Source organism: Nesoenas mayeri (genome assembly GCF_963082525.1).
Source record: "Nesoenas mayeri genome assembly, chromosome: 1".
Lineage (NCBI taxonomy): Eukaryota > Metazoa > Chordata > Aves > Columbiformes > Columbidae > Nesoenas > Nesoenas mayeri.
The window spans coordinates 74,400,847-74,427,562 of record NC_137541.1 but is presented as its reverse complement, the minus strand read 5'-3'; the positions used below and the strand labels follow the sequence as shown (position 1 = coordinate 74,427,562).

The 26,716-nt window shown below is 38.8% G+C and overlaps 1 protein-coding gene across 1 annotated transcript in view; it reads right to left on the bottom strand.

The window, feature by feature from the left end:
• EFCAB6 (EF-hand calcium binding domain 6) overlaps nt 1-26,716 on the bottom strand; it is a gene marked incomplete at both ends in the record, with an annotated part of 105,122 nt that overhangs the window by 75,179 nt on the left and 3,227 nt on the right. Inside the window, 2 exon segments of the mRNA XM_080342524.1 lie at nt 3,012-3,142; nt 25,940-26,017. Coding sequence (XP_080198650.1) covers nt 3,012-3,142; nt 25,940-26,017 — 209 coding nt within the window.

The following is a 26,716-nucleotide window of genomic DNA, read 5'->3' as shown; positions in this document are numbered from 1 at the left end:
ACAATCCACAGTGAAACTCCAAAACATAGCCAAAATATTTTTCAGACTATGCAACTCTTTATATAACCTCAAGTTCACAATATTTTACTCCCAAGTGAAAGAAATTTCAAGAGTAGAAGTGATAGAATTCAGAGAACTCAGGACTCGAGATGTCCTTTGGATGAAGTTCACCTCAATAGTCTGTCTCTGATGTATTTGATCTTGCCACAGTGGGGACATGTACTGAGAGATAAGTGCATGGGTAATCTGGTCCTAAACCAGTCAGGGATGAAATCCTAGCTGAAGTCTAAGGCAAAATTGCATCAGCTTCAATGGGCCCTGAATTTTATATCAGGAGCCCGTGAGATGTAAATACCTCAAACAACCATAAAATGCTGTCATGTATTATTTCTTATAAACAGCTCCCTGGCACATCTCATGTCATATTATTTAAACAGGATCTTAAAAATACTGAAATCAGGTCCCTTGCTCATCAATTATTATTACATTTATTATCAGCTACAATGAAGTTACTTCATTATTAGAGTTAGATGACTATGAGGAACTTTTGCTGTTGCTCCATTCACCTGGTGGATCTTTTGAATTACATGATGTGAGAAATATTTCCTAAGAGATACAGCATACACAGGCTCGAACGTTTCTGTTTACAGCATCATTAAAATGTCACTATATTTTTCAAATTCTAGAGAATACTCTACTGGAAGAATACATGCAGAAAGCTTTTCATTATGAAACTACTCGTAAGAGCAAGATCTACTTTGAGATTTAAACTAGCAAGTGACATGAATTGAAAAAAATCAACCAAAACTATAATAGTAATTTTTTGACAAAGTAATAGTTGATCATTGTTGTATCACATTGCGAATGACTAGAAGCAAACCAAATTTATCTGCTGAATGCACAAAGCAATATGGTTGCTGCAGATGACACTCTCATATAGCATCTGCTGCTGTAAAACATATATCTGCACTGAGCTCTTTACAGCTAACTAGCGCATATAAAGAGAAAAAAAAAAAAACAAACAACAAAAAAACCCCGCTCAACTGATTATTTACACGGATGATTCTATTCTTCCAACAATTTAAAACCGATAAACTATAAATTGTGGAATCTTTACACAGTAATGCATGATTTGGTAACTGACCTCTTTCACATTGTATGATTTAGGTGCCTTGTCCTGTTGGTGTAAGCTTAAGCAACATTTTGGAGTAAAAATGCTGTGTAAGAGTTAAGTTGTTCTTCCTTTCTCTTTGACTGGCCATATGCCCTTGGCACTGTTGCCAACAAGTATAACGTATATTCTGGCAGTTTTCTTCTCACAGTTTTTGGTTTCTGAGTACAAAAGATTAATCATGAGAGATCCTGGTCTAGATTTAACCAAAAGCCACAAAAACATCCATTGCTGTGATGTTTTGGCTTCTAAAAGGAAACATGAGTTTAGTAAGTTAGTCAGCATGAGCTGAAATGATCCTGTCCAGGAAGTTGTAGTTTGGAAATTGTCCTGTGGCCTAAACTCTGTCTGCTGAGATCGTTGAGGCTGGGCTGGAAAATATTTTCTATCCATTTATCTTCCGTACCCTATACTGCCCACAAGATGACTTGAATTTTGGTCATAAAACTGCAAAGATGCCTTGTTAATGTAAAATAGTACATTAACTTGAATCCAGTAGTTGGCATGATTTTTCAAGCTTCACAGCAGTATTAACAAAAATATTAACAATGTAAAAACATAAGTTCAAAATTTTTTTCCCTCATTTCAGCTTGAATTCAAATTTCCAGGTATGAAATTCCTTCACTGTTGTGCTGGTTTGACTGAAAATGAGTTCATTTTCTTCATGCAGTTAGAAACCTTGCTTTTCTGTGGCTAGAACGCTCATTATTTGGACTTAGTTTGAGAACAAGAGGTAACACCCCAGCACAGAGTTAATGTTTTTAATTGCTCTGGTCTGAGAGCCAAGGACACTCTGAGGACTCTGCCCACAGGTGTGAGGCAGCAAGAAGTGGGGCATGGATGGGGCAGATTTTGACTGACATCCAGACTGATCAATGAGAGTATTCCATCCCATAAGCATCATGCTTCAGATATAAGGAGAGATGGGCCTTCTGCTCTTCTCCCTTCTGCTCTCTCTCGCTCTAGGGCACAGTCAGGGGAGTTTTGGTCAGGACGTTTAGTTCGGCTTTTGCCATTTTGCAGAGGCCTCTGAACCTTTCTGCCTCTTTTTCCTCTTTCTTCTCTCTTTGGGATCAGCTGTTGGGACCGGGTGCCATTTCCTGGGACTGGCTGCTCAGCATGTTCATGAGGAACTGCCTCATGTATCTTTTATTTCTATTTTATATATACCTATTTTATATTTACCAGTAGTGTATTAGCATTTTGTTATTTTATTAAACTCTGTTTATCTCAATTCAAGTTTCTCCCTTCCCTATTGGGGGGCGCGGAGAGAGAGTGAGTGAGCAGCTATCATGGTTGTATTGCTAGCTCGAGTTAAACCACGACAACTGTGCAGCATAGAAGTGTCCCTTTAGTTATCTTTTCCAGTGATAATGAGCAATGCAGAGTGAAAGCTCTCAGCATTCATTCATTCCTTCACTGTAGTTTCACCACTTCTTCCTTTCTTTTCCTTGCCACACCAGCATATTTTTAAAGGAGAGTCTTGTAGAGTCACACTGTCACCGTGCAGATATGGTGCTAATGGTCATGAAGCTGCTCTTCCAGCAAATTCACACCATCCTACATCACTAGTCATTTGAATGCAGGAGAGTAATGCTCCCTTTAGGAAATTAAATCCAAATTTGTGAGCAAATAGGAGAAAGCAGCAACTTAAGGCTTCTACTCCATCAAACCTATATACTGCAAAAAACTTGGTTTTATACCCAGCTGTATCAGCTTTTACACACTGTAACACAGGCACAAGTAAGACGAATTAATGATGGTAGTCGCAAAAAGCAATAACAAAGTTATAAGGTGGCAGTGATAAAAATGTCCCCTAAGAAAATAATATGATTCTTACTTATTCATTAACTCTTGAAAAGTTTCATTTGGCAAAAGAAATATAAAGCCATTTATGACTGACTTCAGGTAATCCAAAGGTACAAATCTACTCCAACTGACATCAATTGCTCTGAAGGCTTTTTCAATGTCCTGATAGGATGAACACAGCTGTAGCGAATATGATTTATAGTGTTTTGTTCAGAAAAATCAAGTTCATGAAGCTTTTAAGACAATGATGCATTTTTTACGAGACTTTTTCAAATGTTTTTCTCTGTGAACAGATCAAATAGGTTACCCTGGCATGCTCTGACCGTCAGATGTTTAATTAATAAGCTCACTACAAAACAGTATTCCCAGTCACACACTCTCAAATGACAGGTCAGACAAGTTTCTCAAATAATAACTCTGTCTCAAAATTCAGAGCTAAAAATACTTGCTGGATCAGCCTGCTTGATAACATCTGTCTTAAGGTAACTTTAAAACCATCCACTGCATAACCTAGTATCAAAGTTCCCTTTATTAAAATGGGTTGTTAGCACAATGGGCACTGGAAAACGTTAGAAGACTCTATCATAGCTGTTGTGTAAACATATTACACATTTCTTTGGTTATTTTTTTTAATTCATGGGCTGTTGCAAAGGAGCTATGTGGGTATGTTTTTGCTTATGGGACCTGTAAAATGCCTGGAAGTTGACTTACTGCAGATTTTGATAAGGCTCATGAAACAATAGTAAGACTGGTTTGTTTTTCTGAAATGTTAGCTCACACTGGGTTGTTGAATACTGCAAGCATCCCTGAGGCTTTTCTCCCCCCACCATTTTTTGACAAGCACCCCATCTGCTTCTAAGCTGATTATTGTTCATTCAAAACTGCTGAAATCCCAGTGTAAAGATAATGTATAGAGAGACTTTAGAAAGCCCAAAATAAACATCAAGGACTGGGAAGGCTTGTAAGGTGAGATGTACTGTGTTTCCAATCCAGGCCTTGACCTCCATATCAAAGACACACAAGATGAAAAAGAGTCAAGATGTTGAATGTCCCTGTAGCCTTGTTTGTCCCTCCTCTCCTGTCTTTTCAAGGCTGAGAAAGCACAGTAACAGGTCTGTGTAATCGAGTTTGTAGCAGAATATGCAGTCTCAATGCACAGTATGGGCTCCTTTTTCTTAGAGCGTCAGGATTTTCATGACAGAGAGGCACAAGAGTGAGTGTTGGGAAATTTTGTTTCTTTTCACCTTCCCAATAAAGCAGGTGGAACACAGTTATGTTCCACCATCACACTCCCCAGCCCTCTTCAGTTAAGGTCACATTTAAGGGTACAAGGAGAGCCGTATTGCCACGTCCATTCCACTTCCAGTCTCTATTCAAAGCTTGCCACCACATATTAGAAAAAGTGTGTTTCTGCAGTAACACCTGTCCACTAATAATGTATTTCATGCAGGTCAGAAAACCATTGTCAGACAAGGATAACTAGTCATCACTCAGTGTAAATCATTACTTATTTTGATCTGACAGAGTGATCTAGCAATTCACATTATGAAACACCTTAGCCATCAAGCTTTGATGCATTCTCATTTCATTTTAACCTAAGGAATCTGGAGTTCCAATACATACATTTTTAATGGTGTGAATCTAATAAGCAAAAATTGAACACACAAAATAAAACAGAATTGCTGCTTTCGCTATCCGGCTTTAAAAGCAAACAAGAAACCCTGTGCATGGAATTAGTTCATAAAAGATGTTAATATAATTAACTGCCCTCAATGCTTGGCCATTTTTTTGTGGTGCCTGTCTCAGCTTCTCCACTTGTCAAAATATCCCAAGGTATCAATGGCACTCCCTTACCTTTTCTCAAATGCCTTCTCAGGGCTCTCCAGACTGCACTCTGTCATAGCTCACTCGACTGGTGAAGGCTGAAGAAAAATTTTTGTTGGTGAAGGCTGTAGAAAAGGTTTTTTCTGTTTCTGTTCCTTCTCTTTTACTTTCTGGCAGATTAGTGCTGTTAAGAAAACTAATTTGGCAAAGTCCAGAGCTTTGTCAAAGAAATAAAACCATCTAAAACTCTTAAAGGCTGTTTTTGTTAACTGGATAAATCTTTATCTGCAGGCCAGACCAAACCAAACCTGAAATACAACCTCTTTATATTTTCTTGTATTTCAAACTTGATCAGCAGTTCAAAATTATGCTAACTAATCTGTGCATTTGTTGTTTAAAACGTAATTCACATAACTTACAATCTTAAAAGGTAATTTTATTACATTTAATATCAGAAGGTACCACTAGAAAGAAACTCTTTCCTTGTCAGTATGCTTCCAAAACGATCCACTACCAAAAATATACAGGGTGTTTCAAAAAGATGGACCCAATTTGAAAATACTTATATTTGAAATTTGGTCCATCTTTTTGAAACACCCTGTATTTTCAGGAAATGGAAGACAATATCCTTACAGACCTTTCATAATAAACATGCCTGTTGACCTTCAAAAGGCTCTTTTCTTTCCCATTCCCTACACATACTCCCATCTCACTGTCCCACAGTCCTTGGAAGAGCTTGCGGTTACTATAAGTCAAACAGCTCTCCTCAGTGCTGCCCCATCAAAAAAAAAAAAAACCCAGCTCATTTTGTGATGGTGATCTGTTGTATACCGCTCTATTTAATGTGCTGTTGGCATGTACACTCCTTGGGGTAACGATTCTGCTATGGATGTGTTATATTTGATTCAGAGTTCAGCAGCAACCACTGTGATGGCCAAGACACAGGCATTTTGAGAACCTTGTGCACAAAGAGTATGTGCAGCAAACTCTTTCAAAGGTTATTCCAGTGGGGATACTTAGGAAACAAAAATGCTGTTCTGTATGGAAAAGAATACTCAAGTGTGACAGCTCTGTGCTTAGGGCACGCTCTCCACTGTTCCCTCTGCCTGTTCAGTTGCCTGCTGAAAACAGATTTTCCCTCATGTTTAAATAAAGCTGTGTTTCTTGTGACTTAAAATTTTGAAAATTATTTGTGTGAATGCTCAGTTCCATTTAGAACTGCCCCATTTCCATTTAGTTCTGGTTGGGTACTAATAATTATTGAACAAATGTCACTCAGTTTTGCACCTCAAAAATGCACCAGAGAGGTTACCACTCGTTTATCTGGATGATTTTTGAATCTATGTTTCGACTTGATCAGTATTTTTTTATGTAACTACTTCACATGAACAAGGCTTCATTTCTCCACGTGGGTGAGTGAAAGAGATGAAACTGAGAATCAGAGGGCAAGAGGTGAATTCAAGACACTGTCAGTACAGTAGGGCTGCAGGAACAACCCACAGACAAGGTCTCTGAATGTCTGAGGCACCCTATGGTTGAATGAGTGGGAAGGTTGTGTCCCATGCCCCGTTAACTAAATGGGTTAATTATGAGGGTTAATCATTCACAATGCAAGGTCCAGGTGCCTTAACTGATAAGATTATTCCTCCACAATTTCAGTACCCCACATGGAAAAAAAATCTTTATTTCTGGAAAAAATCTTTATATTTATTTCTATTAATGGTTTCAAACCAATCTTTGATAGTATTGCACAAACTTACTAGCCTCTATATAGTCACACCATGGTCATGTAAAATGGTGTGAAGAAAAAGTATATCGTGACCTCATGATATCAAAAGTGCTGAGCTTCTGAAGTCAATGTGAACTGTTGGTATTCAGGGCCTTTGAACATTGGGCCATCTTTCAAAATTGGTTCTAAAGTAATTCCTGCCACTCAAAGGAAGACTTCTTGTCAGGAAGAGGATAATAATAATTCACACTCTGGACTTCTGGCTTCTCTTTTCTGGACCAGGACAGATTTTTTTTTTTTTCATTCTTCTATTGTTCTTTAAATGAAGTGCTAAATTTCAAGTAATACAAATGAAAGAGACAATGTTTGAAGCTAATGCTGTTTAGCCTGCAAAGTACAAGTAATATTTACTGGCTTTCTTCGGCATAGATAAGTTTAAATGCTTCTTTTTAAACAAAAACACATTTTAAAATAATTAGCATTTAACCTCACACTCATGAAAAATCCTACTGCCAAAATATCATATGTGTACAAGTGTGATAGAGAAATACCCTGTTAAATACACTAAATTAAACTTCAAGGTATACAAAGAGATTGACATTATTTTAATATGTACTGAAAGGGCCTTTCTCACTATCTTGAGCACCTTCTTAAACTCATAGTTACATTCACATTATGGGTAAATCGGGCAAATTTTTGCTGTGTAACCTCTCAAACACAAGCTTTTTCATCCATGTACAGGGCTAAATCTCTTCACTGCCTCCATTCATCCAGCAACTGGATTACTGAAACACTTTTTCTGCCTTTGAGGAAAACAACCGTGTCCTGATCTTATCAATGACTCTTCCCTAAACAACAAATATAGGCTAATGCCCTCATTTTAAGGATCTCTATGGCTCACATCCTCCATACCAATCACCTTTCACTCAGAAAAGCCCCTTGTGTGACCTTAGATTGTCCTGTTCTTGCAATTTCAAACAAATACATTTTGTATCTACTCTTATGCTGACCCTCATATTTCAGAGAACCTGCCCATACATATTCACAGATTGACTTAGTTATTGACCATCAATCCTTCTTAAACATCTTTCTTTCGGTTAAGGTCTACAAAGGCATTCCCAATACTCCAATAAATTAGGTTGCTGCTGTTCTTGAAACTACTCTTGTCATGCTGACAAAAAAGTCTTACTGTCACCTGGACCTCCCCAACCTGTCCAAGTTCAGTTTGTTTCCTTAGAGTGTAAGTTATTTTTCACAAAGACCACCTGTGAAGATCAGTATGATTGAATACAGGGTGAAAACTGAGGTTCCCAAGTGCTACAAGATTCCAGGTTGCAGTAACAAATGTTTTATCTGGGGTTTATGAGCTTGTAATGGTGATTTTAAATTTTGGTCCATGCAATGTGTTACATTTTGATTTTAAAGACAGTTTTCACACACAGTTGGTGGAATTTCCCAAGCCAAAGGAAATCTGTCTTCTTTTCTTCCCTGTCCTAGTTGTATCTGGTAAGAATCAGAGGCTATCAATGTCCTACAAAATTGCAAACCAAATCCATCAAGGTCAACAGAAATACTTCTATTGTTTTAACTGGAAAGAGGAAAAGCACCCAAGTTTCCATCCCTTTTCTGAGCACATACCTGGAACTTTATTATCTGTGCTTTTTTTTTAACTGTCTATGTTCATGCCAAAATTCTTCAGAAATGGTTATAGCCCATCACATTAGAGTCTTTAACACAGTAACGGTTCCAAAGCCTGGAGAAAATAGCAGTTTTTTAGAGGACACAGCTATTCTAGATCATACTTGTAGTGAACTGAAGAAGTAGGAAATTTATGAAATCTTTATAAACATAATATGTAAAAGATTGTGAAATACAAATAAGCAGCGAATTACTTTTTTATACCTTCCTACTACACTTTTTTCTGGTCTCTTTCCTCTGCTGGAGGATGTCTATAGTATACAAGTTGTCTGTATAATATCATTCAAATCCTACATACAGTGCCATTTTCTTGGCCATCTACATGAACATGAATTTCAACATATCTGCACAAGGACATTTCTCTTCTAATACTATCAGAATATTATGATATTCTTAAACAAATTCCAGTGTAACTTATGATTAAGTCATACTTAAACTCTTAAGCAATTTGTATGGATTTTATATCAGGCTAGAAAATTTGCAGCAGCTTCATTTGGATTAAATGGGAACCTCACTTTGCAATTAGAACTCATTTCCAGATGATATTAACTTCTACAGCTTGGAAATTAATCTTTGATTGCAAATGTTTATTTTATAGGTATTTCTCCTTATTGGCCCTGAAGTTGTTAATACTGTATACACTTGCCATCCTCAGATTGTATACTGCTCCATGAGGTAATGAGCACAATGGACCACACTTGAAGTGTTTCTGCACAAATGTGTGCAGCATGAGGAACGAGCAAGAGGAGCTGGAAGTTCTGGGTGCCACAGGATAAAAAGCATATAAAGCTACTAGAGAGTGTCCAAAGAAGGCTACAAAGTTGGCGAAGGGTTTAGAGGGGAAACCATATGAGGAGCAGCTAAAGTCATTGGGTTTGTTCAGTGTGGAGACCTCATGGCAGCTACAGCTTCCTCACAAGGGAAGGAGGAGAGGGGGCAGGCGCTGAGCTCTTCTCTCTGGTGACCAGTGACAGAACCCAAGGGAATGGCAGGAAGATGAGCCAGGGGAGGTTTAGGTTGGACATTGGGAAAAGGTTCTTCCCCCAGAGGGTGGTGAAGCACTGGAACAGGCTCCCCAGGGAGGTGTCACGGCCTCAAGCCTGACAGTGTTCAAGAAGAGACTGGACAAGGCCCTCAGACACATGGTGTGAACTGTGGGGTTGTCCTGTGCAGGGACAGGAGCTGGACTCGATGATCCTTGTGAGTCCCTTCCAAGTCAGGACATCCTATGATTCTATGAAATATTTGGAAAAAATGAGCAGTTTTCACCTTTCAGAAATATAGTTTTTTACAGAATCCAGGGTCAGTTTATCACGTTACTGTGGGATTTATTTCCAGTCCCCTTCAGAAAACACTGGTGTGACTCATGCTTATGTTTCATCTTCCTAATGATGGAACCTAGAAAGATGTAGTTTTTAAAATGAAAATTAAAATTCCATTGCATAAAGAGGATCCATAAAGTCTAAAGCTAAAATGGTACTATTAGACTACCTTGTGTATCACAAGCAACTAAGTTTCTCTCAACTTCTTTTGCATTTAGCCCCATAATTAATCTCTAAACACATTACAACTTCTGTTTGATTAAAGCATGTCTGACAAAAACGCATCTCATTAGTTCTGACAAATTTGTTCCAAGGATTAATAGCCGAAGAATTGACTGCTTTATTTTTTCGTTTGAATTTGTCTATCTAGTGAAGATACTACACCATAAAATGTAGTGACCTCTTAAGCTCCCTTTTCAAAGGCTAAACAGTTTAGGTGTTAACATGAAGCTCTAAAGCATTCACAACATCCCTTGAATCATGACTTTCCCCCCCCCCCCCAACAACTTTCCAGCATCCTGGGAATAAGGCTGTGTTTTGGTTTTGACTTTGACAACATCTGAAAATAAAAGCATAATTTCTAGTCAGTACTTTTTCCAGACACCTTTGGGACATTAATCCTTTCAGAGAGCCAAGATCTTATGAAAATAGACAAATACCACTACTTGCATCAACATGGGGAGTGAGGAGGAGAAATTCCACTTGCAATTTATGGGACCATTTAGGTGATAAAAAGAACCAGGTTAGCCATTTGGTAAATTCCATTTAGGACAAGAAAAGGGAGCTGCACTGTAACATACCCTATTTTTGTCTCTACTCTTTGGGTTGTACGGCACAGTGTAAAAGTATGATTAGTGGCTAAACTCATTATAATTCCGTCACATTTGTGGGGTTCTGAAAGACAGGAATTCCTGATCACAATATTAAACATACTTTACAAACTTGGGAAGGCATTGACTTGTCTCTTGCCTCAGTTTCCCATTTGTAACAATTGAATTATAATCCTGCCTAACCCATGAGGCTATCCTGACTATCACAACAAACCACACACCTGTTTTTGATGCATATAAGCCATGGGTATATGCATAATTCATAGCGGACTTCTCTTCTCCAGCAATTCCCCCATCGTATTTTGCCTTGAGCCTTCTCTTTGTGTCTTACTAGAGGGCAAGGATTATCTGTTAATTTATTTTCAATAAAATTTTAAAGGGATTAAGATTATGTTAGCTGTGAGTTGTATATATGGAAATATAGAATGAATATACAGACAGTACTCTGACATATGTGAAGTGTGGTAGAATGTGATATGTCTATGACAAAATGGGTAGATTTGATTCTACCTTGAACAAGCTTTTCATGCATACATTCAAAATAAAAGGAATACTTCAAAAAATTTTTACAACTAGATTATTTGAGGATTGACAGTTTTATTTTACAGAAACACCATGAGAAATATCAGGTTAATAGTAAATCTCACATCAGGAATAATACTTTGACACATTTTAGAAGCATCTGAAATTCTCCCTTGTTTACAGCTCAGTTTTTGATCTACCAAAAAAAAAACCCAACCTAAAACAGAAAACAGAGACGTACACAAATTACCACGGCCTTACAACAGAACAGGAACACTCTTCAGTCATTATCTTACATTAGTGACAGTTTTCAGCAACCCATGGGGTACTCTGCTTTCTGTTGCATGAAAACAGTTGCATTCCTTCCCCTAGGAACTTTCTACTGCTACTCTTGGGCAATTTCTGCTGTTTTGAACAAGATAGCTTATTATGGATCTGCATATAACAAGGCTGGAAAGTCAATCCCATTTAATAAACAAATAGAAATACAGAACTAATCACTGGTTCAAAAAATCACACTTTTGCCCTCTGTTCTTAATACTCCAAGCTTCTTATGCAGGATCCCCATGAATGGACAAGGATCACTGTCATGCCTGGCACACCATTAGTATCCTGCCCCTTCTGTAAGGATGTGGCTGTCTGGACTTGTAACAAATGGAGACTGAGTCGGTCTTTGCAGCAGCCATTAAAATTGTGCCAGAGCCTCTTTTCATGATAGAAATCAATAGGAGTCTTGTTCTTGCCCTCTTCTGGGCATATGAAAAGAACACAAATTATGTAGCATCATTCTTGATTATCTATGTTAATATGCTTTAAAAAAAACAAATTATTGGTCCTATCCATCACAATTATTAGTTTGCTTTCATAAATTTATTGACCAAGGAATGTATTCCCAAAGACTGGCTTTAAACACTGACAGCAGTTTCTTTTATTACCCTCTATAGAGCGAAGGAGGAAAACAAATACTACCCACAGGATGATTCAGAAATCCTAAATTATGGTCCTCATCTGCTTGCTCTCTGGATGTAGTGGGTCTCGTTTTCTTCTCTCAAGTAACAAGCAACAGGATGAGAGGAAATGGTCCCAAGTTCCACCAGGGGAGGTTCAGATTGGATATTAGGAAAAAATTCTTCACAGAAAGGGTTCTAAGGCACTGGAAAAGGCTGCCCAGGGAAGTGGTAGAGTCACCATTCCTGGAGGTGTTTAAAAAATGTATACATGAGGCTCTTAATAACATGGTTTATTGCTAGAGTTAGGTTACGGTTGGACTCAATCTTGAGGGCCTCTTCCAACTGAAATATTTTATGATTCTATGCTAATATCTTTGCACTCACTGGAAATGGCAACAAGCCTCAGGTATCTTAAGTTAGTCATGGAATTGTCTTGTCCTTCCTCTCATTAAATGATTTCCCTATTTATTTCTATGATTTCTCCATTTCCTTATTTATAAAACCTAAACCAATTAATAGGTCATCATCTGAAAAAGATTCCCATACCTGCTTATTGTCTATACCTGCTTGAATTTGATCACTGTTTCCTCTCTACACCCAAGATGGAAGGATTGCATAGAAGCTAGCTGAAAATAATGAAAATACATTCATTACATTCAAAGGGCACTGGATCAGACCCTCTCTAAAGCCCTGTTCTTGCAAACATACAGTCTTTCAGAGCATGTGCATGACAGCTACTTTAACTTTACTACTGGTTTTGGCTTTGATAGGATGAAGCATCCAGTCCTGTGCAGCCATAATATTCTTTAATCAGTGCCATGAATACAGCTGGACTACCCAGACCCACAATGAGAGATCTTTGCACAAGTTTTGCTTAAAAATTAGAAGGCTAACACATATCTCAGTGCCAATAAGACTATTACGCAAACATGCTTGTAAGTTCTTATGGATCTTATAAGAAAGATGGGCACAGACACTTTAACAGGGCTTGTAAAAATAGGACAAGGTGTAATGGTTTCAAAGTAAAAGACAGTAGATTCAAACTTGATATAAGGAAGAAATCTTTTATGATGAGGGTGGTAAAACACTGGCACGGGTTGCCCAGAGAGGAGATAGATGCCCCATCCCTGGAGGCATTCCAGGCCAGGCTGGACGGGGCTCTGAGCAACTTGATCTAGTTGAAGATGCCCCTGCTCATTGCAGGGGGTTGCACGAGATGGCCTGTTAAAATCTCTTCCAACCCAAACTAATCTGTGATTCTAAGCACAAGAAAGCTAAGTATTGTTCTATACATTTTAAAGTCTACATTTACTTTTAATTTCAGAATATATTCCTTAAGCAACACTTCATCTGAAATTATTTTTTTAGTTAGTAATTTTCAAAACATTGAAGCTGACAATGCACATTTAATAAGCATAGAAATGGCTTCTGGTTTCCTAAGTATCAAAATATGCTAATTATAAGCACAACTATTCATTATTTTCCTACTTTCTATTTTTACACAAGTACAAATATCTCCTAATTGTTAAAATTGAAAAACAAACAAATGTACCCATTATACTTTTTATGAATCCAGCCCATTGTTCAAGGAAAAGAAATCATTCTTTACACAAAGATTTGCTCTAAAATTGCTGCCAAAGAAAATAACCTTGAGTTATTTGCTACATAACTGCCACATGAGTACATTAAAGGTGCCTAGGGACAGCTTCGTCTTGAGCATGTGACTTTTAAGAAAAAGCTTTCAAGTTCTATATTTAAAAATTGCTGCCATATCCCTTTTCTTTCTCTGATTTTTAAATTAAATCCAGTTAGCGCATATAGGAATAGGTCGGACAAGTTTTGTTTCTATGTTTTCAGTCTTTTATTTAATAATGAAGTCTCGTATTGCCTGGCTGCAAGGAATTCAGGATATAATTGGGATATTAAGAAAAAAGGTATATATATTTCATGGGTGGTTTTCCCCACAAAACTGGAGAATGTAGCCCTGATATGAAACCTGCATAACTGTCCTGATCATTAGGATCGAGACTGCCCAAACATGAAACCCTAAAAGCTGAAGTCCTGGGATCTCACCTAGAAAGAGATTTATATTTTTCACATAATCAAGGAAATCTTTAGATGGGAGGTCCATCCAAAAAGGGTTTACTTCTTTCTAGCAGAGGCTGGTTTTCAGAACTCTTAGATTCTGCAGGTTTTTATCAGAAAATTTTTAATATCCTTTTGGTGAGCTAATATAATTACTCTGCCTCCCTGGAGCTGGGCTGGCCTATCTGAAAGAAATGCTGTGAGTGCACACAGGGCTTTCTGGTAGAGTTTGTGGATCCAAAACACATTTCTGAAAATGAATAGTTTCCCCTGACTACACAGTAAGTGTCCCCAGTCCAAAAGATATGTATGGGCAGTGCCTTATGTCAGGATCTTGACAGAAAAAGTGCTCTTAATAATCACAGGACTGGCCCAAAGTCCATTAAAGTTAATTGAGAGACTCAACATTGTGTCCCAGAACAACCGTAACAGGATTATGGCAAAAAGTATTTGTTAATAAATCCAGGGCAAATATTCAGCAGGCTCTGGCTTGAATCAGAAACAGCTGCAGAGTCCAAAAGCAGAAATCAATTCAGGAGACCACACTGTGAAGGGACAGCAGGAAGAAAAGTGGCAGCAGAACTTGATCCAAAGAACAATATTGCATTTAATTTTTTCCTTCTTCCAGATCAATGTAGAAAGAAGCAGTTTAAGTGGATTATATTACACTCTAGTTCAAAACTAGAAAACCTGAAAGACAGCAGTGCCCCAGGCCCTATCAAATAAGATGCATTTTCTCTAAAAGTCACAGGTCCACGCTATGAAAGATACACTCTCCAGAAAAATGTTACAGACAATTATATCAAAGAAACACGACCCAGCAGCTAGCTGAGCATCCAGCACCCTAGAACATCCCTGGACCCACAGCTTTGAAGCAGAGGTTCTTTAGATATAGAGAAACCTCACCAGGAAACTCAAAAATAGAAGAACATTTCTTTCTGATGAAACCAACATTTCAGGCTGCTGGGTTTGGACTACAACACTCCAATCTTTTGCCCAAGGAGGGTAGCTGAGTGGGAATAGATACATCTAAACACTCTAAAAAGGCCTTTAGTATTTACTTCACCAGCCTGCATACCTGCCTTTGACATGTAAGAAGCCTGGGACTTACTGACTTTTGAAAAGGAATTTCATGGATGGTGATTTGGTAAATTGAAATGTTCCATGGGAGACCCGTTTTGGTTAGAGTTTTTGCTGTTTGCTTCGGATTTTTCCAGTTTCTTAGCTACTATCAGCAGTACAGATTCTTGGAACAGTCAAGTGACTCAATAAGGTCCCTAATATACAAGAAAAAGTATTGTGCTTGCCCAATTTATCAGGAATTTAGAGGAAGACATATATGGAGCACCTCCCTTATGAAGAAAGGCTGAGAGAGCTGGGTCTCTTTAGTTTGGAGAAGAGGAGACTGAGGAGTGACCTTATTAATATTTATAAATATATAAAGGGTGAGTGCCACGAGGATGGAGCCAGGCTCTTCTCGGTGGCAAACAATGATAGGACAAGGGGTAATGGGTTCAAACTGGAACACAAGAGGTTCCACTTAAACTTGAGAAGAAACTTCTTCTCAGTGAGGGTGCCAGAGCACTGGAACAGGCTGCCCAGGGGGGTTGTGGAGTCTCCTTCTCTGGAGACATTCAAGACCCACCTGGACATGTTCCTGTGCGACCTCACCTGGGCGTTCCTGCTCCAGCAGGGGGATTGGACTAGATGATCTTTTGAGGTCCCTTCCGATCCCAAACATGCTTTGATACTGTGATACGCTTGAAATAGTGGAGGACATTTAGATTCAAATTTCTTGGATTGCTTGTGCCTCCCCAAACACCTATGATACAGATAAAACAAACCCAGTCAAAATTATGTAAGTCACCTGGACAACGTTGTTTTAGGGCATGATGATTACAGGGTGTATCATTTTTGTACATTAATAAATGTGCAGGCAGAGAAGCAGAGTACACTCATCTGTTTTATGCTGTCCTTGAGATTTAACCAGATGAGTGCAAAATTGTCAGCACAGAAGTGAATTTAGCCCACGGTTTTAACCATGCTTTCAAAAGAAAAGCATTTTATTCCTTTGACTAGGCCATCGTTCTCCTTCCCTAAACATGTTGTTAACATTAATTATCTTGCAATTTGTACTTTGAGAGGAGAATGTACTTTCAGTTGCTTTAAGGTTCATCCATAATAAGAAATTCAGGTATAATTTGGGTATATTTAAACACTCTCAAATTTAATAGGCTTCTTCAAGAGTCATTTGTGTGATATTCCATCAACAAGAAAATAAATATTATATTTTACCTCTCCATTATTTCTGATATTCTGTTGTTCCATAGAGAGGTAACATGGTACCATTATATTTATTTGTCAAGCTCCAGAAGTTTTTCTGATGAAACTTTGTCATTTTAGAGCTTTAAACCCCCAAAACGAAAATTTGTGCTCTTTTTTGTTATTCAGTACTTATGAAATGTAGTAACATTTTTACAGATTTATTACCTTTCAAATTGCAGTGCCAAACACAAGGTTTATTGTCAAATAAAGCATCATTTTGGTTTTTTTGATTGCCTGCTTTAGAGTAGTATTGCTTATGTTCCATAATTGCCTGTACCAAATTATTTAATTGGTTTTGTTGATATCTAATTCTGGAAAGTATCCCAACCAGAAAAAATATACAGAATGAAATAGTGTAAGCCAGGCAATATGAACTGACAAAGATTATTTTGGAAGTTGTTCACAGTGGGAAAAAAACAACAACAAAAAAAACAAATAAAAAATCCAAACAAAAATCCTCAAGCAATAAGGTACCATCCTAATTTGCTACGTTTTGTTTTACGTTCCTGTCCAGCAAACAGTATCTCCAGTGGTATTTCCTGATGGATTCATGGACTCCAAAATCCACTGAAAGTCATTCGAAATTATAGGATGCTAAACATGCTTTGGAAACACAGCATGTAATATCAGATTCTAGTTTGTGTAAGGCAGTTTGTAGCTGATGTCCCTGCATGTCATTGGCGTCAATTCACAGGCATGGTCATCACTTGATCTAACATTTCTAGCGTAGTACCTTAGAAGCACAGTTTCACAGAACCCACCAGCAAAGATGCTAAGCAAGTATTTCAAATGCTCTTTGCACATGTGCTCTCCTACCCGACCACGCTTAAGCCGTCCTTCTTCCTGCAATCCCCCCTGCAGCCACAGCTCCTGCTACTTCCCATTGTCCCTGCTACATGCCCAAGTCCTGCTCTGAGAGATCACGATCTGCTACAGCTCCTGCCTGTACAAACCAGTAGGGGCACTGGATCCACCATATCTGAAGCACATATTGGCTCTGTATATAGATACTTAGCCACTGCACTATCATTGAAGAGCAATCTTGCTTCCAAATGGTAAACAAACATTAGTCAAGGTTCACATCATACCTCTGAAGTCAGCAAGTGTTATTGCCTTATGTAGCTGTGCAAAACTACAGCCCTAAAAGCTTGAGTGCTTCTTCTGAGGTTCCTGGTGAAACAACTGCCAGGCCTAGATGACTGTGTCACTGAATCAAGCTGCTCCTTGCTTTCTGGCTTCATCCTACTTGCAGGTGGCCTCTGAGCTTTCATTTCACTGTATGAATTCACATGAAAACCATGCTGAGGGGAGAGGAAGCAGATTATAGCATCCATGATACAACATTTCCATGTTAACCATCTCAAGCTACACAGGAGGCGAAGATGTGCCATAGTACTATTTTATTACAAATAACAGCATTCCTCTAGCCCATGGGCAAAAAAAACTAGTCATATTCAAACCATTTGCAGGAATTCAGCAAAATCATGAAACAGAGTTGATGAGGCCTGTTGCCTTTTTCAAAGGCAAGATTTCATGACTCACCTGGTTGTCAGGATCTTTTTTCCAGTGAGAGGCAATTGCTCTCAGCTTTCTCTGCTCACTGGTCTCAGCGGGAGTGTGGAGCCACTTTCTCATTGAGAAGACAGCAATTTCAAATCAGCTGGTGAAACAGAGAGGGTCCTGGCTCCTACAGGTATGTCCTGCACATGTATTTTATCCCCTTGATACATTGGTTCTGCTGAACAGTATTTCAAAGAAATGTTACGTATATCCTACATCAGCCAAAGAAACTGGAGGGGTCAAGAAACAGGCTGTCCTAACACTTCTTATAAGCAGAGTAAGGAAATCTTTTCTTCTCTTCACTACTTCTTCCTCTGAAAGAGCCTCCAAGTTTCTCAGTTTTCAGAGTGAAGCGGGTCCAGAAGTTCCATGCGCACTCCTCAACCCTGTCCTGGGTCTGAGGCCAAGAATGTCCACAGCCAATGTCATTCTGAAACTGCAGGCAACGAGACGCCTACATTATGCTTGTAGTATCTAAAGCTCCATTTTGAAAATAAAGCTGATTGGGTTGAATTCTGATGAAGGACTCATCCCTTCAGAATGAATTACCAACATTTTTATCCTTGCATACTATTGCATCCATTTAGTCAGAGAAAGGCTGAAGGCTGCAACTTGCATACCAAAGATAAACTGGTAAATTAGCCTGCTGCAAGCAGCCCCCAGCCACTGTCATTCAGAAGATCACAAAGGCCTCATCATTTATTGTTACTATTACTCTCACAGAAAAAATCGTGGCTGTTTACTTAGTTTTCAAATTCTGAGTCCTTCACCACAGAACAAGGTGATCTCAAGAACTCACCTTAGTTTGTGCCTCTATATCCATCCTGCACAGCTGTATCCAAAAAGTCTGCAGCACCTGATAATGTTTTTCACATTCTTTGCAACCTACAAATTACAGGTGATTTCAATGAACAAGAAACCAATACTGACACAAATGCAAGCACTGGAAAGCTTTGCTAACATATAGTACAAAATGCCATTTTATACCTATTTTCATAATACAGGACAACCTTCCTTGGCACAGTAGGAAATATTACAGTAACACTTTGTGAGAAATGAATATTTTGCATTTACTCACTGTCTAAGGCAATTTCCTCTTCAAGTGGCACTACTACAAAACTCTTTTAGGCAAAGCAATGAATTTCACATAAATTCATATATTTTAAACAGTAGGCAGAGGATCATCTTCCTTCAATGACTGAAACTTAAAGATTTGCTGGAAACCAAATATCAAAGATCAAGGCAGGTATATATTTCATAAGTGTCAGTGAACTTCAAAATGACAGCAAGTTATTTGTTCTACATATACAGAAGCATTCTTTTTTCACTTCACTTCAAAAATCACAAAAATCTAGAAGATTTAGAGTTGAAAGAAAATGTATACATTGGACAAACTGACGAAACATATTAACATTCTAGCAATAGCAAATGTCTTCTCCAAGTCCATTAAAAACTTCGGCAACCTGGACCTTAAAGTACACTTAAAAACTGAAAACTGACAGTAAAAGCAGTATTGAAAGCTTCTATGCTTACTCTGTTCTGTGTTGAATTGTTCAGCTTACAAGAATAAAGCCTTGTTTAAAAATATCACTCTTTTTAACTGCTATTTCTGCAAATGCAACTGGGGAATTGAAAGTCAGGCTGTGTTCCTTCTGGCTCACATAATAGCAGCAATAATAAAGATTCTGCCACTGGTCCTTACTCACTCATTCAAATGCGGCTGCCTGAGACAGAATTCAGTCCAGCTCAGTTGCATATGCTCTGCAGTGCTACCGAGAGTAAGGAGGAGGTAAGTCTCTGGAGGAAACGCTGATCACAATGAAGCTGGTACTCCAGTGCAGCAAATATTTCATATTTTGTTTGTTTTAACCAAAGGAGTCACTATTCCAAGACCCGTACTCTCACTACAGAGCATTATTCAGAGCAAATAGGTCTATTTGTAGCTATAACCATCCACTGATGCAAACAAAGTTTGCCCAAAGTAAGTAGCTATGAATCAGGCAGACGACTGCTCCTTGGCAAATCTGCCTGGTGAAAAAGGGTGGAAGAGGGCAAAGCTTTTTATCTAGCTAAAGACATGAAGGAAGAAAAACAGTTTTCATTTATTTAAAAAAGAGTATTTTCCTATAATGATAGATATAAAACAACAAAGGAAATTCAAATTCAAAGAAAGGATTAGACCTCACCGGAGTAGGCTAGGATTTCTCTTTCTTGCTATGATTGGCAAAACATTTCCACCACAACTCCAAGCTTCTCACGGAGAAAGAAATGCAACAATCTTGATTCATTTCTCCCTGTAAGCAGATTTAACTGAAATGTATTATTTACTGAGTGAAGCACAGGGCTGGATACTGTGGTGCCTGGCAGCAGCGGTACATTTTTCTGCCAGCTTGATACGATCATTTGTCCTTACAGGTTAGATAAGCTACATACCAACCAGTTTATGCTATCAGAATCTTTCACCAGAGACATGAGAAGCAATGTTCCTGTTTGTTCTCCAGAGCATTAGTGATATCGCAGCACTTTTAGCAAGCACAGGGCCTTGCCATCGTGTCTGGCACACCGCGCTCTGTTGTCACTGACACATGCCAGCTGGCTGCTGCTCCCCACCCCAGCAGTGACTGCATCTCAGCAGCATTTATGCATGTGCAGCACTTGGGCATCCCTTGGGAAGAAGAAAGATAATAAATACTTTAAATATTTTCTTATACTTCAGAAGAACAAAGGATATCCATTGAAAACATCCCCTACAGGCATTGCAACAAGAGGAACTACCAGACTCTCCCTTACACAGGCTTAGTGTGAAATGATTTCCTGCCACAAATGATCTAAGTTCATTTTGTTACCCACTGAAGTATTGCAAATCATCATATATCAAGGCATTTTCCTCAGCAACTGTGTGTTTCATGGATCTGGGCTTGTAAGATGCCACTTATGTCAGTTGTTGCATCTCTCAGCCTTTATGGAACTTGTTTAGTGGCTCAGGGTATTTGACAAGGGTGGGAAGGAGATCTGGAAAGGGGCTTTTATGCATTCAAATTACCCCAAACTCCTGAATTCTGTCTACAGTAACATATATCTTCTTTCTGATGTTGAATGGGTCTGAAAGAGGTTTTAGGGAATCCTTGAGCCAAACAGGCCCCTAGCACTATAGCTAGGAGAAGAATTGTGCTTTGCAGAGAAGGCAACTGGCTGGATGGGGAGACAGAGAAGTTCTGCACAGATGCACTACGATGGCTTACCTATCTAGGGGGATATGCATGGAGGAGACCGAGACAGGCCTGGTGTTTCTTCTGTGGGAAACAAAAGCTGCTTGCCCTTGACACGAGGATCAGAAGCAAAATCTGTGTTCAAACTTGTGGTTGCTGCCCCTCATTAGAGCCGTACAGTCACCCTAATAAACAACATATGGGAAATCTGGGGTTATTATTTGCCAAGAAAACAAAAATAGCAAATTTTTAATGGCAACATTAAGAAATACGCTGTTAAGAACAAGTTGGGGACAGAGTGGTAAAACATGCTGCCTTCTTCCATTTTTGTGAAAATGTGTCAAAAATGCATAAATTAGTAAAGCAAAACCCATCCTATAACACCTGGCACTCTCTCTGGCAAAAGGACTGGAGCTCAGATGTGCTTTCAAGACAAATCCAGCAACACAGGACAGCTTGGAAGCTTCCCACCCTGCTAACCATCCCCAAAGGGACTGTGTATCAGATCCACGGTCTCCAGAACACCCTTCTTGAGGGTGAAGGAGAAGCACGTGAGAAAGCTGGCCAGGGCAGGAGAAGGAAGACCCTTGGTCACTTTGCTTCCAGTCTGCCTCAGGACAGTCTGACAGCAGTCTGTCTGTCTGACAGTCCCCTTCCCTTCAGCCAGCACACCCATGCAGAGATGTACGCTTAGATCTCCTGCCCTCCAAGGTACCCTGCTGTAATAGGCACCAGGGGAAGAAAGGGGAAGATGAGGAAGCTTTTAGGGTTATGGTTCTATACCTTATTGCCAAATGGAAGATTTCAATCTGCAAAAATCTATCAATCTAGCATATTACACACAGAGAGATACATACATCAGATTTTGTTTGTTTTGTTAAAAAAAAAGGAAGAAAGGAATAAAGAAAATAAATGCCTGAAAAATATTCTTCTCTTGCTATAAACACATCAGTGCTCATTTTCCCTATATTCTACTTCGGGCCATTTTGTGTAAAATCTTTAATTAAAGTTTTTCTTTGAAATTGTCCTCATCAAACCAGAAGAAAGAAAGTAAAAAACGGAAGGACACAGCTGTGCATATATGAAGTGCTATTCAGTACCAAATGAATTGGAACAAAATAAGTATCGTGACTGTTATGCTCTTAGTTTTGGCTCTGTATTCTCAGTAGCACAGTCTAACTTGTCACTTTATATTGATTCCATCTGTTTACACTCTGCAGAGTATTGGCTTCCTACAGTGAACATTTCCTATTTACCAGCTGGTAAAGATAGGCCCAAACCAGATAGAAAAGAATTAGACTATTTTCAGACCTCATAAACATAAAATAAAAAAATAATGGGGGAGGGTAGATTAGAGTAGGGGTGGGGCAAGGAAAATATATAGGCCTGATGCTTATTCATATTGATAGCCCTTTACAATCCATTAGCAATTTTTAGAGACCTTGAAATTTGTGCGATGAGTACACAAAATAAATCCCTTTTCAGTCCTCTTTACATGAACAGCTTTGTTGTAAATGTGAATCAATCTCACTACTTCAGTAATCTTTAAAGAGAAGCAGTTGGAGGCTGAACTTAGCCAATGTAATATTCCCACTTCTACCAACCAGCTATGAGCAGAAGACCTCCGCGTAAAATGGACGTGCACATGCAGTACAGAGCCATCTATACACTTCAACAAACTGAGTTTTCATAATTTCTTTTTCATACTTGCTGGATTCTAGACATAAGGAAGAAATTTTTTACACTGAGGGTGGTGAAACACTGGCCCAGGTTGCCCAGAGAGGTGGTAGATGCCCCATCCCTGGAGACATTCCAGGCCAGGCTGGACGGGGCTCTGAGCAACCTGATCTAGTTGAAGATGTCCCTGCTCATTGCAGGGGGTTGGACTAGATGACCTTTGAAGGTCCCTTCCAACCCAAACTGTTCTATGATTCTATGGATTCCTTTCCTAAGATAACTATTACACGGAGGGACTAACTTCAGGAGAGTAATTTAGCTGTCCTTAAAAAAAAACCAAAACTGTATCAGGTTGCAAGTCCTTCTGGAACACAGTTTTATTTTCTAACATTTAGAAACACCGTGTCATTGAAGATGAGGCTCCTTTCTGTGGTGTCCTGCCCTTTTGCAAGTGTTACTGAGGAACAAATCCTGCCCCTAATTTTGGAGTCCCAGCAACCAAGTCGGTGAAACTGTACTCTATAAAGAAAAAGGTGGCAGATTTGGGTGCTTAGAGGACAAGCTGCCCTTTATTGAACAGGTTTCTGCTGTGCTAGAGCCATAGCATGCAGCCGGGGCATCAGCTGGCCAGGAGCATGGAAAAGAAGAGTCTGGGCTTCTGGTGTGGTGTCAAAGTTCTGGTTCCTGTTACTCACAGCACATAAAGAAGTGCATAAGTCTCCCAACTACATTGCTGCCTTACTGCCTTGAAAACTCACTGAGTTAGCAGAAAAGAGCTCTTTCATACACCATAATTTATATTCCCAGGCACACATCTGTTCAGCATTTGACCCTCCTTCACACCTAAGTTCTTTGCTTAGGAGGGAGCACTGGGGATCCTGCATGTTGTGGCCATTTTCCTACAGTTTGCTGTTACTAAGACAGTGACCTTCAGAGGCAACATTTTATTGCATTTAACTAGAAATTATGAAAGGACCCCTATAGTCAAAACTAAACTTAAGAGTTTTGCACTGGCATTTGAAATGCTCAAAAACTTTTCGTAGCTTATCTGTACTTTACTGAGCAAGTAATGGAACAATGACTGAAAAAGGCAGGAAGACCTACCTGCAACAAATAACTTCGGTGTCACAAAACCAGGTAATGCCAGCTCTGAATCATTTGATTAAGTGAACTGTCTGCATGGCTGGAGTTTCTAAGTGCAGGACAGTGATGAGAAATTCAAGGCTGCCTCCCAAGTCTCGGTTCCCTTGTGTCTTTTCACTGACCAGAAGGTGCTCTGAACCACCTCCTGCTTTTGTTGGTCTTGGCCATTAAGGTAGTTAAGATGTCTAAATACAGGTACATGTGGTAGGTCGTCCAAGTGTGGCTTTCTGCTTATACAAGGAGAAAATTACTATGCCTTCTTTTAGTGAGGACACAAAGAACTTTTTCTTCTGGTTTCATGATGTTTTTTGTTCAGGTTTCTTTGTTGTTGCTGGTGGTTGTTGTTGTTGTTTTGGTGTGGGTTTTCTTGTATGTGTAATTTTCTTTTTCCCCCCAAAAAAACAGAGTTACCACCATAAAGGTATCCTTGACTGATGATGTGCACCCAAGAGATACAGAATAAGGTTTGGCTTAGGAATAACCACTGTGATACATTACAGATAAATATTTAAACTAGTATATGAACTCTTAAGTGTATCTGAATAATTATCTGTGTATATCATCTCTTGCAGTACATTTTTAACTGAATTGCTCCTGGGATATATATGTAGCAGTAACCTTGCCTTAAGTTAATGAGGTTTTCTGTTAATGTACTAAAATATATGTAACAGCTCTATTTCACAATGCTGTTAAAAAAATAACATAGAACCTTGTAAATTAAATATACTGGACCTCTAATTAGGACTTTGGAGGACATTTTCAAGTCATAAATTCTATAATAAGAAGATATTTCAGCAGTTTCTTTTGTGATAGGAAACGCTTAACATGAAAACGTAAATGTTACTCTTCAGTTAGCTGCATATAGCCAAATGAATAAAAGCTATGACACTAATAACAACTATACCAAGTTATGATTGATAGGCTTTTCTACAGCGAGAAAAGATTGTCTTGGATACAATCTGTCCTAACAGCCTTGCGATATGTTAATATTTTATTCAGACTAAAGTGAGGATATATTCAGATGTCCTACTCAGTGGAAGAGAAGCAAATGGGTTGCGAATACTACTGCAGCCCTGAGGTGCAATAACAGCTGTGAAGTCAGAAAGATTTTATTTCTGACTCCCAAATTACAGGCCAAGCCCATGCCAAGCACAGCAGGAGGTTGGATTTTCCTTGGAATTCACATCAGGTTATGTTTAATGTATTTCTTCCTCTATGAACAGTCTTTGGGTAGAGCCAACAGTGTGCCACACTGTGCTCTAGAAGGCATGGAGTATTCTTCTGTATCCTTGTAAATAATAACTATTATTAGGCATGATATGTGGCATTAGGTTACCTAGCAAATGCCCAAATATAATAAAATATCATTATGTTGATGAATGGATTTTCATGGCTCGATTTGTGCAAAAATAAAATAATAAAAAACTAGCTTTCCCGTACTCACACCACTACTTCCTCCTTGATTTAAAAAAGTGGTTTTGTGCTGTTCAAATTGGCAATGAGATTTAAGTAGACTGAGGTCTCATGTGGTTGGATACTTCTAAGAGTACAAAATGCCTAAAAAGTTGTTCTTCTAATGTGACAGAATGTTTTACACCAGTCTTGCAAAGGCTAAACAATTACAGAAATTGTACTGCCATGGAGAATCTAGTTTCTTAAATAAGTCAAGTGTTGTTACTCAAGCCACAAGCATCTAAGTAAGTAAGAAATAAAATAACAGTAGGACTATGCCAGTTCTACACCAGAGATTTGTTGCAAGACTGCTTGAAAGAGTGCTTAGATTTTTTCATGCTAAAAAGGGAATTACAGTGTAGATTAGAGAGGCTTTTAAAATACTACTTAGTATGTTAGCAAAATTAAGAAAAAAAAAAAAATCAACCAGACAAAAAACCACAGACAAACAAAAAACCCCAAACACACTACAGCAAGAAACAAAGCCTTAAGCACACAAGAATGACCAGTTCTTCATTATACAGCAGCGTGACATCCTTTTAAACATGTTACTAAATTGATACTAGTACACAAAGAGCAACATCCACTTATTTGAAATGAATTACTACCCCAGCATGTGGTTTCTGTTATTACCCTGGTCAACATACTTTCTGCTTGAGCAGGGATTCCAGCTGACTTAATGTCATTGTTTGGCAACTGTGGCTGTTCAACCTGAAAATAAATATAACAAAAAAGATTAGATGGACATAAACCGCCAGTGCGTCAGTGAACATAAACCACAAGTGCATCACGGTACTGTTGAAGACCACTGTAGGGACATCAATGGGAGAGGGTTTTTTTAGCTTGTGAACAATTAAAAATGCAATAAAGTATCTTTGTCCTGCCTTTGTTGTGGCTGTTCTTCACAGCTCTGCACAGCTCCTGGGGAAAAGTCACCACAAATCTGGGTTCCTGAGCAAAACAGAGATATGACAGCTGCTCCTTTATCACAAATGTGATGACTTTCAGTGCAAAATATTTTTTCTTCGGGGATTGTTTTTTGCTGCCATAAGGGACACAAAGGCTATTAGCAGATGGGATAACAGAGTACTCAGGAGTCCCAAAGTCAAGAAAGTTATGGTGCCAGCTCTCTCCTCCTCTGCTCCCTCTAATTGTTCCTCAGAGAAGAACCACCATGCCTCCTCTTACTCTCCTCCCCCGGCAGAAACCTGAGATCCATTTGTCACCAGTAACTTTTAAAATTATTTTTAAAACTAAAACTGCGTCGCTTTGATTTTGCTTTTGTTCTCTCACGCTATTGACTTGCATCACACACCAGAGCAGGTCATTTTCAGAGGCGACTAACCCGTCAAGTTTACTTTCGCTGGTGGGTTCTGCCAGTGCCACATTCTACTCTCTGCACATCCTTCT